The 18,643-nt window shown below is 36.9% G+C and overlaps 1 protein-coding gene across 4 annotated transcripts in view; it reads right to left on the reverse strand.

The window, feature by feature from the left end:
* Nucleotides 1–14,546, reverse strand: part of LOC149822528 (GPCR-type G protein COLD1) — a 163,938-nt gene extending 149,392 nt beyond the window's left edge. For all 4 annotated transcript variants that reach the window (XM_089981615.1, XM_089981612.1, XM_089981613.1 and 1 more), the window contains exons 1-4: nucleotides 14,168–14,546; nucleotides 9,197–9,297; nucleotides 8,438–8,545; nucleotides 4,186–4,306 (exon numbers count right to left, since the gene is read on the reverse strand). In XM_089981615.1, the coding sequence (XP_089837741.1) occupies nucleotides 4,186–4,306; nucleotides 8,438–8,545; nucleotides 9,197–9,297; nucleotides 14,168–14,382 (545 nt within the window). In that variant the 5' untranslated portion in view covers nucleotides 14,383–14,546. The remainder of the gene's footprint in view (nucleotides 1–4,185; nucleotides 4,307–8,437; nucleotides 8,546–9,196; nucleotides 9,298–14,167) is intronic.
* Between the last annotated feature and the right edge of the window lie 4,097 nt (nucleotides 14,547–18,643).

Below are 18,643 nucleotides of genomic sequence, written 5' to 3' on the forward strand. Positions count from 1 at the left end.
ATTGAAACGAAGTTATCTTGCTCATATTACTTGTTGATTTGTGCATCTATGTATTAATTAATTGTTTATGCTAGATTTGTCGTATTACTTGTTGAATTGTGTATCATGTATGGATTAAATGCATATGCTAGAATTGTTCTATATTGTCTTACTTGTGCACCTACCAGTTTTTCATGAAACTGATCCATCTTATAGGTACAGGTGATGATTAGGTTTACGAGACGGGCGATGGCGCAATTACAAGATAGCTTCAAGATCCCACTTTTTTGCTGGCTTTCCATATCCTGGATACATTTTGGGTTTTGCATTTTGTATAAGGGTTTCTTCGAAAAAGCCCATTTTGTATAAACTTGAAATTTTCTTCAAATGCATATAGTTTCTGAATGTTTTGTAAAGATTCAATCTATTGTGAAATGAAGGTTTTTACGCTAATGCGCCCAAGGTTGTCGACTTGTCTTTTATTTTTGAAAAATCATTTTCGCTTATTCACTAGAACAAAAAACTCTGAAAAACTAAGGATTTTCTACTCTTTCAATAATTTTGAAAGGTTTACAAGTTTGAAATTTTGGGGCGTTACAAGCAACCTTTCTTTCATCTTTAGTCTTGAATTCTAGGCAATATGGTTTAGTATGATCCAGTTCTCTACAATTATGATAAAAGATACATCTTTTCTTTTCATCTCCTTTTCCCTCGTACACAAGATTATTCCCATAGTTATTGTTCTTATAAAAGTGTGATAGTCTGTATGTATGGGTGTTGGCTCCTAGTTTTGAAATGGCAAATACATTGTCCTTGACGGCTTGGCCTCTCTTGTTTCATTTTGAAACCTCAACCTAGTCTCTTTCATGCATACTTGAGCCAAAGCCTCTTGAATAAGAGGAAGCTCATCTTGTCTACTATGAATAATGTTACTCTCATTTGCTCAAACTCGAGTCTCAATCCTCTCATAAATTGAAAAAATTGCTCATTATTTATTTGCTTCTAAGTTGAGCATCATCAGGAGTTTTTCAAATGGGCTCTAATTTGGCCATTCGGTCCAATAATTTCTCTAGAGAGCCAAAGTACTCTATAACACATTTTTCGCCTTGTTTACAATTGTGTATATTATCTTAAAACTCTCATCTAAAGGAAACATCACATTGAGTATATGTTTGTTTAATAAAGAGCCATGCTTCATAGGATCTCTCAAAATCCAAAATAGTCTCACATGTATCTTCATGCATACTTCCTATTAATAGGGAAAGTACCTTGGCATGGGCTATTTCTCATTCTTTCAATGTTTTCTTATAACCCACAAGAGCCTTTTCCTCTGCTTTGAGTACTTCCTTAATGGTTTCATCTTTCTCTTTTATAGATTTTGTGAGAGTTCAGTTGTGGAATCATCAACATACTCCCATAAACCTTTTCCAATGAGAATTATTTTAATGGCAGTGGCACATAGATTATAGTTTTTTCCATCAAATTTAATTGGAGTTACCATCACAACTTCTTTGTCGGTCATGGAACCAAAAAATATAAAGCAAGAGAGTAGAAAAAAGAAGAGGAATAAATACTTGAAACAATTTTCAACTCCTTTTGAAGTACCAATGCCTCTATGCATTCACAAGGTAATTAATCTTCAAGAAAGTTGGTCAGCATGATTCCCAAGTAAAGGCCTGATCTTTGCACCACTTCAAATATGCTTGAATAAGAGTTAAATATCACCAAATAGACGATCTAACTCTGATACCATGTCATGAACTGATGTTATGCTTTAGAGAGCCACTTATGGGCTAGAGAACACTTTGAGAAAATGACCTCTTATGGGTTCACACAAGAAAACACAAGAACAAGCCACTTAAGGGCTGAGAACACACACACAAAATGTATAATCTTATTAGGGAACAACCCTTGAAAATTACATAAAATAAGAAAGGGGGCAGACCCTTTATATTCACAAGAAGGCCTATAGAGAGCCGTTCAGGCCTACCCAACGGCTAGAATTAGGGTCCAACGGCTCTTATTTTATTCCCTAAAAGCCCATGATGGCTGGGAATAAATACAAGAATAATAAAAGAAAAAAGAAAAAGTATAAAAATATACTTATTTTGAGGTACATGAAAAAAGACAAACATACCCCTGATCTACCAATGTACAGAAATACATTACATTAACACTTTTCCACCTTTTTGATCAGCCAAAAGAGGATGAAATAAAGTATAAGGGAAAGAAGGGGCCCAATAGATGGCCCTACTCTCTCTTTTTCCTCATTGTCTCTCTTCTCCTATTCTCCTTCCCTCTTTAGTTTCTTAGTTCCTTTCTTCCTTCTAACCATTATTGCAGGTAAAATGGCAGACTTAAAGAAATCTCCACAGCCACTGATGCCATAGCCATGTGTTCTGCTTTGATACTTGATCTTGCCATAGTTCTTTGCTTTTTGCTACTCCAAGACTCCAAATGTGCACCTAGAAACACAATATCCCAATACAGAACATCTAATTTTCGGTCTCATGCCCAATCAGTATTTGAATAAGCCACAACTATCACATCTGAGTTGATTGAGTCATCTTCATGTGCCTTTCTATATATAACACCTTCAATGGATGTTCTTTTTATGTACCTTAAAATTCTCTCAACAACTTCAAGATGAGAAGTGTGAGCGGCATGCATGAATTATGGTATCTGATTTAGTACATACACAATATCTAACCTTCTAAAAGTTAAGTATTGCAAAGCGTCAACTTCTAATCTAGTTATCAGTTCTCTATCATCTCCCAAACATGTATTCAAAGCCATAGAAGTCATCATAGGTTTACAACCAATCATTCTCATGCGCTTTAGCAAATCAAGGCATGCATATGTTGTTTAAGAGTACGATCAACCTTCTTATCAACTTCTAAACCAACGAAGGATTGCAACTTCCCAAGGTCTTTCATGTGATACCTATCATGCAACAATTGCTTATCAATGTTCTTCATTACTTCCAGTGAGGACTATCTCATCAACATATAAAAGTATCACACTGGTCTCATAATGAACCAGATGATTCTATTAAGAGATAGAAGGCCATGTTGGTGGCAAAAGAGATATACCCAAGCTTATGCCATTAACTATCAAAAAAACTTCTGCTCCAGTAGATAAGCTAAACTCTATCAGAGTAGTCCTTGCACTTGCAGCCCATAAATGTAGATTTTTTTTAATTGAACACAAATCTAGGCTTATTATTCAGTTGCATGATAAGAATGATTTCTTACATGGGAACCTTCAGGAAAAAAGTGTATAGTCTCTATCTCCAGGGTTCTTGCAATACAAAAGTGACCTTGTAGCCTGTAAGCTTAGAAAGCAATATATATCTTGACGCAATCACCTCAAGTTTGGTTGAAAAGGTTTAGCAAGGCAATTACAGTTTTGTGTTCAACAGAAGTACAAGTAATCACAATTCTTTATGAAAACAAGAACTCACATAACTATTATTGTCCACGACCCCCTTTGCCCACCAAGGAGCCTGCTGCTTTGGCCTTAAGACAAGGGATGCACACTCAGATATCGAATTCATAACATCCTTCAACTCAAATGCCTTAAGCCGACCCACTTAGCTGGATGTGCATAGCCCTTGTGGGCTGACATCTTTCCCATGACTTGAGGGTGAGTGGGAATGTTGTAAGAGAGCACCATTTCTGTCCATAGTAAGATTGACTAAGTTTGGCCTGAGTTGTATGGCTAACTGTCATGTGTCTAGCTGTAATGCTATTTTAGTCATAAAATATTGTAACTCTTGAGAAAATAGATGAGAGGGGGTCAAGTGTGGTGGCTGCCACACCTTCAAGCCCTAAATGCCCCCTTTCTTCCACACTCTTTTTCTCATTTTCCTCTCTATACCTTGTTCACCACCTCTAACCACCTCCAAGTCATCCTAAGGAGGGGTCAGAGTTGTTGTACACTGCTCATAATGTTTAACATGCAAATCATCAAGCAAAGATAGCCACCTACAACTTCTGCCCTTCTTTAGACCTATCTTTGTTTCACAGTAAATTTTAAGAGGCAAGACAGATTCAAGAAACCTTGTGATTCTTAAGTCAATACTCAAAAAATTCAAATCTGAGCAATATGAAACAAAAAACATGGTTAAAAAAAATGATTAGCAAAACCTTTAGGCACAAAATTAGTACATGATGAAGGAATAACTGAATACCAATTGTTAATAACCTGATGAAGAGTGATAAGTAACTATATGGAAGATTGACAGCCCCAAAACCAGACAATACAGCCATGACTGTGACACCTATCACTCCAATTCTGCTGACCAACTGCGGCATTGTGAAAAAACCTGTTAAGAAAACTGGGTCATATGACGCCAATTAAAAATGGAATCTGCAATAAAGCATTTCAACAATGGAATATTGGCTGAAAGGCAAAAGATAGAACCAAAACAGACTACTTCCTGCCACTAATAATAACATAAAAACACATACAAATGTGCAGAGCTACTTCATGTGAATATGTGTGTGTGAACGCGAGGGCTGAGGGTGGGGAATAGGTGAAAGCTTTATTTGACCAATTTGACCCAACCAATGCGCCCAGCATGGTCCATTTATCAGGAAATGCACTTTGGATAGGGTGGTTTCGATGTGAAAATGATTTTTTTAATAGTGAAAGTTTGATGCATTGTACACCGTTCAATTTTGTAGCCCTTCGTAAATCATCTTATACAACACCAACCAAACCATATAGATCATATCCATAAAGATTTTTTTGGTGAAATATCCATAGGGCTTGCTCCACAATAAAATCAAGAAACTATGAAGTATGAAGGAATGGATGATTATATATATGTATATATATAGAGAGAGAGAGAGAGGTCATGCAAGAATAGGGATGCCAGTGGACCGGGGGGAAATGCGGACCCACCCCGCATCGCCCCGTTTGGACCAGGGATGGAGGACATGAAACAGGGAATGGACCGGGGATGGAGGTTAAAATCAAAAATCATGAGGGGATGGAGGTGGGGATGGACTTTCTCTTGCCCCCGCCCCGCCCTATCTTCGATCCCCGTTAAAGAAATTACTATTATATATTCCCAACCCTAACGTAAAACCCTTTCTCGAATCTTTCTTTTATCCTTCCTCTAACGAGATGTGCGAGCTTCCATTTTTCTTCTCTCCTTCGTCTCCTTCCTCTAACGGCGGAAGGCGGCAACGACGGAAGGACCGGGAATCAGGGCCCCACCTCACCCCGTTTGGACTGGGCATGGAGGACATGAAACAGGAAATGGACCGGGGACGGAGGTCAAAATCAAAACCCGTGCGGGGATGAAGGCAGGGATGGGGGGCAAACTTTTGAGACGGAGCGGGGCTGGAGACTTTGTGATGTGGACTCGGAACGCATCGATCCACGATTCAAGATCCAAACGGATCTCAATACGTGCGGAAGCTTTTTCACTAAGATAAATCCGAACAGGACTCTGAGAAATAGGGTTTTCGGGACTCGTGCGCTCTGTTTCGATAGAGGCGGTCCAAAAGAAAGTTGTGTGCGACTCGCACACCTTTCCAACAAATCCAAAATCACTGGATTCGGATCATAGGTGTACGTTCCACGGACTCAACACTGGGACTGATAATCAAGCCTATGACAAGCTCTCTGAGTTTGGTAGACAGCCTGTTCGAAGAGGGTTTTGACTTCTTAGACAACGGAGTTTGCGAAAACTCCCAACAGATGAACTGAAGGTTTGATTCAGACCTTTTCAGAAAACTATGGCTCAGAATTTTTGAGCAATCCTACGCGCCTCTACTGAATTTCAAAGATCTCTGACGATCTAATTGTTAACTAGCCTAACCTGATAAAGGGGTTCTAGTAGGCCACGTGAATCACCTCGGATTCAGGCACGCAGATGAGGGTTTCAGAAGAAACCCCAAACTTCACTATTGTGTAGCCAGATGTTAGCTAATCAGACTAACTTTCAGATTTCGATTTCACACCATAAATATTCAGATATTCAAAAATCAAGAAAGCATACACAGAATGTTATAACAATGAATATTATATTCAGACCTAAGACAAGTGCGGAAAGATAGATTTTTTCAGACTACTTGCAGGCTGAATCGGTTAAAATGGAAAACATGAAAGTTATAGATCTTTGTCTTAGCTTTCTACAGAATCAAACGGATTATATTTTTATGAAGGGAATCGTGAGAAATCCCCAAAATACGGAACATTGTTCACAGTGTTCTGGACGGGACAGAAACTGGCAGGCTCTGTTTGATCGACGGTTTGACAAAAATTTCTGGGACCCTGCTGGCCGATTCAGGTTGCAACCTCAACAGCAATGTTGTAGGTCTGTGTCTTAGCTTTCCAGGAAGCCCAAGAACACTGAAATCGGACCAATAGATTCTTTGGAGACGTCTCTGACAACTCCAGAATCGAAATTCATTTCTTGACAAAAAACGGTGACACACACAATCACGATGTTGCAGATTGTTGGAACCACTTTCAAGCAGCATATGAACATAAAAAACTCAAACTTTGATTCAGTAAACATAGGCAAAATACTTGCATGCTAATAAAATCAGAAATAACAAGTCCAAACACCGAAACGAGATAGGATGGAATTTGCAAATACAATGGTAAAACGGATGGTGTAGCTGGGCAGCAACCAGCTCCAACACCAACTTGTGGAGACTTGAAAGTTGCAGAGTTCTCCACCGGATACATGACTCCTGAAGCACTCGGCCAGCCACCGTGACCTTCCTTCAAACGAGCTTCAACACTCAACTCGAGTCTCACTCTTCCTTTGCCAAAATCCTTCACAAAAATCCTTGATGTCGTCAATAGGCAACTTGTCAAGGACTTTGTCGACTTAACCGAGCCGAATCAGGCCAAGTGGTAAAAAACAAACTTATAGAACAGGATCTTAGCTTTCCAACGAGCTAAAGATCATGCAATTTGGACCAATATCTAGGAAGATACGGCCAAAATAGTGAAACTGTCTTTAACCTTTAAACATTTCTTCTCCACTCCATTTTCGAATTTTTTTCTCAAAACAACCTCCTCCACGGTTGACCACCATGGTCTCTTAAGGCCAGGGTAGAATGATGATGCCACCCCCCAGCTCCAATCACACCAAAAGGGGGGTGGGCTTCTCCAAGGTGTCGCCCACTTGCCCAATGCATGGGCTTCTTTTGAAAATGGGCACCATTGCCTCTCCAACAGCCCTTTTTGACCTTCTATGGTCAAACTGATTTCAAATGAGGGTTATAGAGGTCCAATCAAGGTGGCGCCATCTAGGGTTTGTGCTTGAAATGGATCTTGGATAAGATTCAAGATCCAAATGATGCTTTTGCTCTAAAAAACTCTTCACGATATTGGGTTTCTAAATCGAGAAAAAAAGAAAACTACCCTGAGTACCCCATACACCCTCTAGTGCCGCAAAACAATCCTACAGGACACTAGAACTATCTGGATCCATAGAATCCGGCTCCTAAAAATAAAAATAAAAAAATAAAATTACATAAAATAAAGGTTAACGACAAAATGTCCAAAAATATGATTCCATGAAGAGCGAAATGGAATCAAGCGAAGGATCAAGCGAGCATCGACTAAATTGTGGATCCACTAAGACAAGGGACGTCTTGTAAGTGGGTGGATCGCCTCGGGTAGCGATGTCCAGATCGGGTCTGGAGAGTTGGATTGGAATCCAACTCCGCGTCCGAACTCTGAACCTCCGGATGTTCTGCATCACTTTGTCACCTGCCATCGGGCCCTGGTCAACTGCCATCCCTATGCAAGAACCGGCCATTTTAAGGAAGGCATGAAACCCGCCCTGGTCCACTGCCATCCCTATGCAAGAACCAGGTATTTTAAGGAAGGCATGAAAATTAGAGAATATACAAGGTTGCAACTACAAGATAAAGACAAATCCCTTTAATATAACAACATTGCAAGATATATCAACTATTAGCAAGGCCAAGACTAAGACATAAAAAATCGTAAGAATTAGAACTGACCAGCACTGAAATTGCTGAAGCATAAGTAGTTAAGAACAGTAACTATATGAAGTACAAACTTGCAATCAAATCTCTCAAGATGAAGTCAAAAACACATGAAACCACAAACAAATCTTTGCACAACACTTCAACTTTTAGCAGGACCAAGGCTCATAGTGAAGACTGTTAAAAATTACAACTCAAAAGTAGCAAATCAAACCTATGAAATTCTTATTCCTGCATGATCCATTCTCTCAGTCAAAACGTGAAAGAAACCGCTTCTTCTGGAAGATATGGTAATTGAATCTCATTTACTAATTTATTTTCTGAGGATTCACATAGGAGTTCAGATTTGTGGAACGAAATCCCTATAGCACTCTGCTAAATATCCAGATATACAATTAAATAAAGAACAAAAGATGGCAGAAACCAGGACACCAAGTGCCTCAAGAATAAATTCAAACTGCATCAGATCTGACCTTTTTCGGGGGACGGCATTGGAAAATGGATGCCCATGCGCCAGAATGCGTAAAGAAATGCTAACAGGAATAAGACTGCACCAAAAGCTGCTCGTTCTCTACCCACTCCTGTCACATATAACATCACTAAAATTAGATCGAAGAAAAATAAAAGTTTCCTTCAGATATATGACTATTTATTTAAATTTTAAATGAAAGTAATCAAAAGATTATGAAAACAGTAGTAAAAGGACAAAAGCTACTTAAGAAGGTTTCATATTTCTTCTTTCAAAGGAAAGGTATTCTAGAAAGAAGAGACTTTAATTTGTAAGAGATGCAAGTAGATTATAACAGCATAACAACTAAAATAAGCTAGAAAACATATGAACTAATATAGTACAAATACATAACATGAAAAAACATTTCTACGCTGCTATTCTGTCAAGGGGCGGTCTTATTAGGAATTACATAGATCCAAGGAAATATATGGTAAACTTTATTTTTAACTATATGACATTGGCAGGGTTTTCCTCTAATCCCTTAATCCTGACAATCAATAGATTCTTTTTTGCCTACCCTAGTATTTGTTACAACTGCATTTTTATTTGTTGCACTTAGTAGGAGGGAAGAAAGAATGCAATTCATTTGAAACATAAAAGAGAGCCTCTCCTACTTTCAGTTACTAATCATAGAAATAGTGGCCCACTATTAAATAAACAAAACTACGAAACTTAGGGGCAGACGAGCGACAACAGCAGCACTGGTTAAAGAACTCCATACCATTGTTGTGTAGCAGTAAGTAGCAATGGTAATAAGGCAGTATGAAGACCAGCAATGTAATCAAACAGAACAAATCAACATTCCAGTTTATCCATCTTGCCCTGCATCAAATGGAGTTGTATCAGAATGCTGGTGACATTAACATTCAATGGTTTAAAATATTGACAATCTATTCAACTGAAAAACAAATTCATAATATCTACATCAACGACCATAGTCTAGGCTAATCTCAGGTATACTCCAGCACTTAAGTAGATGAAACCTATGTTGAAAACTCAGAGTCAAACAAATAACAACTTACAGTCAAAGTCTACAGAGAAAAAAACTGAGCATGAAGCTGGTTATAACCAAATATGAAACAGTGTAAAGATGAAAAATAAATAATGAAATTTTTCTAATTAACAAACTTAATCAATAGATAAGGATTTCAAATGTGCAAATGGCAGAGCACTGTCATAGAATATTAGTCTTCAATTTTTCAACTCTCATCTTATTTAGATACGTTATATAAATCCACCCTCTTGTTGTTTAGAAAGTTCCTTCAGTTAAATAAACATCTGAAGCCTTGCAAGAGTTTGATATGCACAAATTTTGTCTCTTCAATTTGAAATTAATGGCGCTGATATCTTGTTGATATGACCAAGGTTGTAAGTATCGTATCGTTATCCGTATCGGTCGGGCCCAAAGTAATATTGTATCATAAATATTTAATAAAAAAAATTCAAAAAATCTAGAAAAATTAGCAAAAATTCTAAAAAAAATCATATCATATAAAACAATGATGAATTGCACAAAATACAACCATAAAATCACATATGAAGCATTTATGCCTCTATGAGCTTCAATAGACTATTGCAATCAAGAACATGCCACAAGACTCATACTTTCATATTATATAAACAAAAACAAAATATTATATAAAACCCTAATAATCATAATCATCATCTTCTTCTTCTTCTTCTTCTTCTTCTTCTTCTTCTTCTAAAATTAATAACAAGCCATGCAACTCATAACTGACAATGTAAATAAAAGGCAACTATATAATTTAAATTTTAAACACAATTAAAGCATATTAATTAACAATATCAAATTCACATCCAAGTCATATTAAAATGTTACAAGTCATAACTAAACTACTAAGAGTTCATGATAACTAAAAACATTACATTTAACCAATGTCTTATGTGTCAATCTTCATCTCTAAAGTTCTAAACTATAAAAATCCTAAAACTAAACTATCTTATAGAGCCTATTTGTCAAAGATTAAGACAGTATTTTCTCAGTATTGTATTCAACTGCAAAACAATGTTCTCTTTATCTTCGGCCATTTTTTTGGCAATTGGGTCATCAATGGTTGAAAGTCCTTCACCTTTGTATTTTTGCAAAATTCTTCTTTGAATTTCTTCTAGTTAAGCAATAACACTAAGACGAACAGATGGAGAATCACATGGATGTACATTTTTTATCTTGACCTACATTATGTTGCTTAAATCTATGCAGTCCACCTCTAATAATAGCATCACAAAACAAAAATCTTAATGATGACCCTGGTCGTGGTACATCATCAATGATCATCTCTATGACATAAATGTGAAGATGACATTGAAATATCTAAAATAAAACATAACCAATTAACCATCAAATAAAAATATAGGCATACAAAATTACAAATATTCGACAAGTTTACACACACATAACAAACTTAAGTCCTAGTAGTTTCCCCAAAAAAACTCAATAAGAAGCAAAGAATAAGAATTTTTTACCTTAACCCACTTCCTTGAGTTGAAAAATGGTGAAAATATACTCTTGAGATAATCGCAAAAGCCCTCTCCCTTGCACATGGATCGGCTTCCAAATTGTTGTTACAGCTCATAGGGTGTGTGGTTCCCCTCTAATGGCCTTTACACAAATGAGGGACTCGACCCTCAAGAGGTATTTAAAAGTTAAAACTCAAAAAGTAAAAAAGTAACTTTTGGCTTTTGTAAAGTTCGTCGAAGGTGTATTGTACGATACGAGACAATACAAGTGTATATCTTATAATACACCCGATACGGATACGATACACACTCATATCGCGATATGAGTGTGTATCGCATTGGTTTCTCTAAAAGTAACAATATGTATCGTATGATATTGTACAATACGTACAACACTGGATATGATTGTCTAAGATATTGATATCTCCATTCTATGAATAAAGAATTTGTTTCCAAGCCAATTGCTACAAGTCCCAGAGTTTCAATGTTTTTCTAATGTTACATATGCATCAAATTCAGAGGAGCCTTGGACTACAAATAATTTTTGACAGCGCAAAGCCTTTTGTTACATGAAAGTCTCCTAAAGCAAGTGACCAGAGGGAGATATAGCAGAACAGGTATTTTTTTTCCATAATCTTGGAAGGTTATAGGTTATAGTTATTAAAGATCCATTCAAGAATAGGAGTCCAGGAGGATCAGCTGGTCGAACTTTTGAGATGGATTGTCACCCAAGGAAGCAGAAATTCATGACAATAAGGAAACAAGTAGAAAGAAGGAAACTCTTGTAGAAGAAGTTATCAAGATAGAATCCCATGATAACAAGGTTCCCATACAAAGATGCTATGTATCTACGAGAATCATGCAACTCAAATCTTTATAATGTAACCTCTTCCTTAGGTTATGGTTGAATAAGAGAGAAAATTTTGAGACGGTGGACGTAGGCAGCCATTGCTGAACCGTTCGTGCATGTGTGTGATTATTTTTAAAAATAGTGAATCTTGGAGGATGACAATGCAAGTTGTAAAAGTAACATTGTGAAAAGCTAGTGATACCCTACTTGTATAGATAAGAAAAAGAACATAATAGAGACAATTTTAAGAGCAAAATCTATTATTGTAAACCAATTTGGAAGATCATTGACAATGGATGGATTCATCAACTTCATCAAGATATCTGAGCTGCATCCTTGAACCCTGCCATTGAACTTTTTCCTTCTTATGTGAAAAAAAAATGAAGTGGGAAAAGGATATATAATCAACAATGAAAACTACATCCAGATACAAAAGTGTAGTGAATGATTCATTTTATGCAAAAGAGGAGAACGAGGGAAGAAAGAAGAAGACCCTTCATTTCAATAACATTCTTGCCATGATCAGTGAAAAGTCAAAACTAAAAGCAACGTTGTAATTATCGTATCGTAAGGGCTGGCGAAACGGTGCATTATATCATAAGAAACAGAAAAATCCTATTTTAAAAATAACAAAAAATAAAAAATACACAAAAAATCAGAAAACATCCAAAAAAAGTAGAAAAAAATCATAGAATAAAATAAAAGAAATCAAATTCAAGCATTATGAACAATTAAACATGCACATGTAGTGCTATAACATGTGAAAAGATATTGTTACAAACTAACTACTAACAAAAACAAAAGGTTTACTATTAAAGAGTCACATTAGATAACAAACAAAAGAAAAAGGTTTTGAGTAAACAAATCATAACAATGACGTAATACAAAAAAAAAAATATTTCAAATAATTGAATATCGTATTATATCGCATTAAAGATTCAAGGGGTATATCTTATCGCATGCACCAGCGATATTGCGATACGCCGTATCATACAATATGATATGATACTGATAACACTGATTAAAAGGGTTAAATAGGTATCAAACATTGACGGATTTTGTTTTCTTTGTAATTTGATTGGTGGGTTGTAAATTATAACACTAACGGTACTTTCATTCTGCTTGATATGATATTCAAATTATATATAATTATATACATTTTTATGCATGGTTTTCACTATATTGGTTAATTATGGTTTTTTATGCCATATATTATTTATTTGTTGTTATGCATCACAATCACATTCATTTAATTATTTATTTCTATTTATAGCTTGATATCATAGTTTTATTGCTTGGATGCAATTTTTCTTGTTTATTGATATTTCTATTTTCTATTTTCTATTTTCTATTTTCTATTTTCTATTTTTTATTTTCTATTTTCTATTTTTTCTATTTTTATAATATTACAATATGTATCAATTTCTTACAAATTTTACAATATAATAAGATACAATACAATAAATCGATATCTTAGGCCCTTTTAATACATCTTAAATGTGCTTTGTACATTTCTTTTTACAATAAATCTATAATATGTTTCAGGCCCAAACTTTAGGTTGCATACTCATTTACTCCTGCGACCTGACAGAACTTTGATGAACTCCCACGCACTACAATCTTCTTGAATGCATCCATCTCTACCATTGTAGCTCTTTTTTGACATGGGTTCATCAATTCCTCTGAAACCTCTTTAGGTGCAGATTGTGAAGCACTTACTGTAGGTTGATGTTGAGCCAGTGCAAGAGATTCGAGCTTTGCTCAGTTTGGCATTAACAAACTGACCTCATATCCTCCTACTGTTCCATGTTCCTGATTTTATGCACACTGATGGTTTACTTTTACCAGGCCACTGACCAAGCAAATAGACACATAAACAAGTATGAAACCGCTCTTGTTTCGTTAACCGAAAAATAGAACCTCGTTTTTGCACATAAATACGAGTTTACAATTCCATCATTTCAAGCACCAATTCAGATCGTGCTGTAGTGATCCTAATTTATTATCCATCAAAATCCACAGGAATAATAGAAAATTTAATCCAGGAGATAGCGCATTACTAAAAAACAAGCAACACAAAAAGAAAAACGAATTCCATAAACTACGATCGACAAATTCAACGGCGACGAAGAAACTTCCCCAATTCATAGCGGCACGGATGACGGATCCATCGACAGTGCAAAGGATTGAATAAACGCAAGAAAATGAAAACAAATTCAACCACAGAAACATAAAATTCAAATAAAAAGAAATCCGCGAGAGAGAATCATAAGAGGAAGAGAGAAAGATCGCGAGAACCATCAAACAGAAAGAAAAAAAGTATGTGTGTGAGAGAGAGAGAGGATGGAAGAAGGAAGAAGGTACTCTTTGGAGAGGAGGGGGATGATCTCAAAGAGGACAAGCTGGAGAAGGTTGCAGGAGAAGGCGAAGACGACGCTGAAGAGGATCTGGACGAGCGCCCTCTTCTCCTCGTACTCCTTGTAGAGCCGACGGTTCAGGAACCACAGCCCCGCCCATCCCAGCAGCAGCAGCGAACCGACGGCCACGATCCCTTCGTAAATCGACCAACCCCACCCCATCGTCCACCTTTCCCTCCCCCTCTCTCTCTCTCTCTCTTTTGCTTCTGAGAGTAAGAGAGTGAGAGAGAGAGACTCTCTTTTTCGTCTTCGCAATGCGCCCGCCGGGAAATCTGATCTAACCGTCGTTTTCCGCCTGCCGGGATATCTGATCTAACCGGGTTGGCGGATCTCCTTTGGAGTTTCTTGCATTTATTCCTATCGATCCCATAAACATGGCGCATGATGGCGGTGTTCCGTCGTCATACTGCTTGGATCCAAAATCTCAGACTCGGACACGCGGACGCGTATACGGCACGTGCTGTAAATGTTTTGATTTTATTTTAATATTTTTAATGTTTTTGTTTTATTTCAATAAAAATGTATTTTTAATGTTGAAATACCTAAAAATTAGTTTTTTATTGATTACTTTTTTTTTTTAAATCAGTGTCCTTTTTTCCTCCAAAAAATCAAACTTTTGGGTTGAATTGGCATCACGTGTCCAATCCTGTTATCGTAGGGATGTCAACTAATCGAATTTTATCCGAAGCAGTTGTTAGCTACAGTTCGTGTTTGGGGGTCTCAACGGACGCCACATGGGGCTCGTATCTTCGTGTGTATCGACATTACTTAGCATCGAAATATAATGCGATTGCAAAGACTTAAGTACCATTTTCCACCATTTTTGCCATGAAACGACAGTTCAAGAAAATAACAAAAATGTCCTTCATCTGGAAAATTGAAACGACAGTGCGAGATCCTCTATCTAGAAAAATGTAACGCCGGTTCGAGCCATTCTTGTCATGAAACGATGGTTCGAAAAAAAAACAAAAATGTCCATTCAAAAAAGGAAAACGACGGTTCAAGAAAAGGATAAAAATGTCCTCCATTCAAAAAAGGAAAACGACGGTTCGAGATCTTCCATCTAGAAAAGTGAAACACTGGTTCGAGAATGATGTTAACTCTTCAAAGTCCAAATGTTCCATTTTCGCCCTAAAGAATAAACTTTTGCACCATCTGATGTAACAGGAGCTCACTTTGACGACGCACCCTTTGTCGTCATCTGTTGTCATCGGAGCATCCTTTGCAGTCGTCTACGTCGAAGCACCCTTTGTCGTCATCTGTTGTCGCTGAAACACCCTTTGTCGTCGTCTGTTGCCGTCGTCTGCGCAGTGGCAGCATCGTTGCCACTATCGGCTGTGTCTATCTTTTGGGTGTTTCTCCTCTACTGCCGGATTACCAAGGTTTCATTATGCAAAAAAATTGATTTGTAAATCTGAAAGCTAAATCTTGCAATTGAGTGGTCGTGTTCATGCTAAATAACACTTGTTTTCATACTAAAATAAATCGATTTGTACCTATCCACCTTCTGGGCGTCGAAAAATAGTTAGCACGGTTTGTTCTTATGAAGGCCAACCATTTTAACGATATGTACTTATCAAGGATAAATTCCTACATTGATTTGTACATTTGAAGCATGAACGATTTATACATTTAAATCAGTAGCGATTTGTGCGTTTGATGCAGAAACGATTTATACGTTTGAAACAGTAACGATTTAATGAAACTACCACGATTTATACTTTAGTTTGATAACTCGTACAACAATGTTTACGTATAAAGCCAAATGTTACAATGATATGTACTTATGAAGGTTGTGATTTATACAACGATTGACAAGTTTGAAGCATCAACGATTTATACATTTAAAGCACTAGCGATGTGTATTTATGAAGTTACCTCGATTTATACTTAAGTTTGTTAAATCTTACAACGATGTTTACTTATGAAGCCAAATATTGCGACGATTTGTAATGTTGGTGATTGTTTAACGAATAGTATAATTTGTATTATTATATACTTGGAGAGACGGTTGTAACATATAATGATGCAGTTAAATTTATGTGTTGTGCAGGTTAGCAATGTCTAAAGCTCGTGAGACAAGAAATCCTCCGCCGTTCTATGGGATCATTATTAGAGAAGTTATCCGTCAGTTCCATCTATATGAGCGTTATGAATGGTACCAAAATATAATGAAGATTGAGAATGATAAAGACATGAACAAAGCGTTGGAATTGTATTGTGCGGAGGATTATCCATCAGATATTGAGGCTGAAGAGCAAAGGAAGAATGAGAAAGAACTAAAGATAAAGAAAAAAAAGGATGACGAAGAGAAGGAAAAACAAAGAAAGAAGGAGGAGGAGAATGAAAAGCAAAGGCAAAGAAAGAAGGCGGAGGAGAGGGAAAGGTAAAGGAAGGAGGAAAAGGAGAATGAAAAGCAAAGGAAGAAGGAAGAGGAGGAGAGGGAAAGACAAAAAAGAATAAGGAGGAGGAGGAAGAGAGTAAAAGGCAATTGAAGAAGAAGGAGGGGGAGGAAGAGAAGGAAAGGCAAATGATGAAGCAGAAATATTTTGAAAAGCAAAAAAGGATATGGCAAATGAAGAAGGAGGCGGAGGAGAGGGAAAGGCAAAAAAAGGATAAGGAGGAGAAGAGAGAAAAGCAATTGAAGAAGAAGAAGAAGGAGGAAGAGAAGAAAAGACAAACGATGAAGATGGAAGAAGAAAAGGCAATGAAAGAAGCATCAGGATGAGGAAGAGAAGGAGAGGCAAAGGAAGGAGAAGGAGGATGAGGAAGATAAGGAAAGGCAAAGGAAGGAGAACGAGGAAGATAAGGAAAGAGAAATGAAGAAGCAGGAGGAGGAAGAGAAGGAAAGGGAAAGGAAAAAGCAGGAGGAAGAGAAAGAAAGAGAATGGAATGAAGAAATTGAAAAGCAAAGGAGGGAGGCGAAGGAGTGAAGGAAGGAAGGAGTAGAAATGCAGAGAGAGGCGACAAAGTAACAAGAAAGGCAAAGGATGGAGGGAGGGGATGAAAAGGAGAAAAGTGTGACCAAGGTACGTACATCAATACTGTCTGTGATGATTTATTGTGATAGGTACTACTGTGATAGCGATTACTATGTATAATGATTAATGTGATAGTGATTACTGTGAACGATTTACTGTGATAGATATTACTATATATAGCAATTACTATGATAACGATTACTATGTATAACGATTACGGTGACAGCGTGTGTGCAATAATTATTATTTATAGCGATTACTGTGTACAGTGACGTGTAGAAGTACAAATGAGACTAATTTACAATTGATACGAATAATATGTTATTTTGTGTTACAGAGAGGTCAGAAAAGAAGTAGAGCACCAGGTGAAAAGCTTGGAGGGCGGTGTCAGTGGCATGTAGCTCTGTCGTGGTATGAACAACTAAGTGAATATTAGAAGGATCAATTATGAAATATGCACTTCGGTGGCCTTTTGGACTAGCATTATTTTGAAATGTGCTAGGACACCATGATCCACCTAGTAAATAAGTGGAATCATCAGATGAACACATTCCAGTTTGATTCTTTTGAGATCACCATGACCCTCGAAGATGTGGCCGGATTACTGGCCTTAAGTGTCATGGAAGTGTTGTCCTATTAGGGGATTCAAACTATAACGCAAGGGAAAAGTGCACGGCTCTTCTAGGAATGTCGATGAACGACTGGAGTCAATGTATTTCTGGTGGAAGCAATTCCACATCGATGAAAGTTTCTTCTTTCCGTAATAAATGAGAAGGCTGATCCGCTACATGTGCATCTGAAAGAGCTGACCAAGAGTTGCGTGGCTTCTTTTTTATTTTTTTGGTCTTTATTTTCCGAATGTTCTGGTTCGAGAATAAGTTACTTGTGGCTGTTGTTCCTGGAAGACTTAGATAAAGTTGACAACTGGGCATGTGGTGCCGCTATGCTCGCACACTTGTATAATCAACTTTACCATGCAAGTAAGGGTATTAAAACCGTCGAAGGGTTTTGGTCATTTGTTCAGGTATTTGTTTATTACATATTTAGTACTTGTAGATTAAGCTCGTTGAAACTTGTAGTGTTACTAATATATTATTTTTGTAGGCCTGGGCGTGGGAGCATATTGTCGTGTTGCGTCCTCAATGTGACCATGCGATTTGTGATTTTCGAAAGATAGGTCGGTGGGCTAGAATAAATGTCAAGGAGGATAATGCTAAGTTTATTTTAGATGGTTTGCAATTAAATGAGGTAAATAGTTTAAAATCGTTTACAATCATTTTATCATTTATCATTCATTAGTATAAATCATTGAAATGTTAAGTATTCTTAAGTAATCATCGTTGTAGGATTTTGTCTCTGTTAGTACAAATCGTTATCACTTTAGCATTTAACTTTCAGTACTGTAAATCATAGTAATCATTTGCATTTTTAAGTAATGATCA

The sequence above is a fragment of the Nuphar pumila genome, chromosome 11 (assembly GCF_984573655.1).
Source record: "Nuphar pumila chromosome 11, dmNupPumi1.hap1.1, whole genome shotgun sequence".
In the NCBI taxonomy this organism is placed as follows: domain Eukaryota; kingdom Viridiplantae; phylum Streptophyta; class Magnoliopsida; order Nymphaeales; family Nymphaeaceae; genus Nuphar; species Nuphar pumila.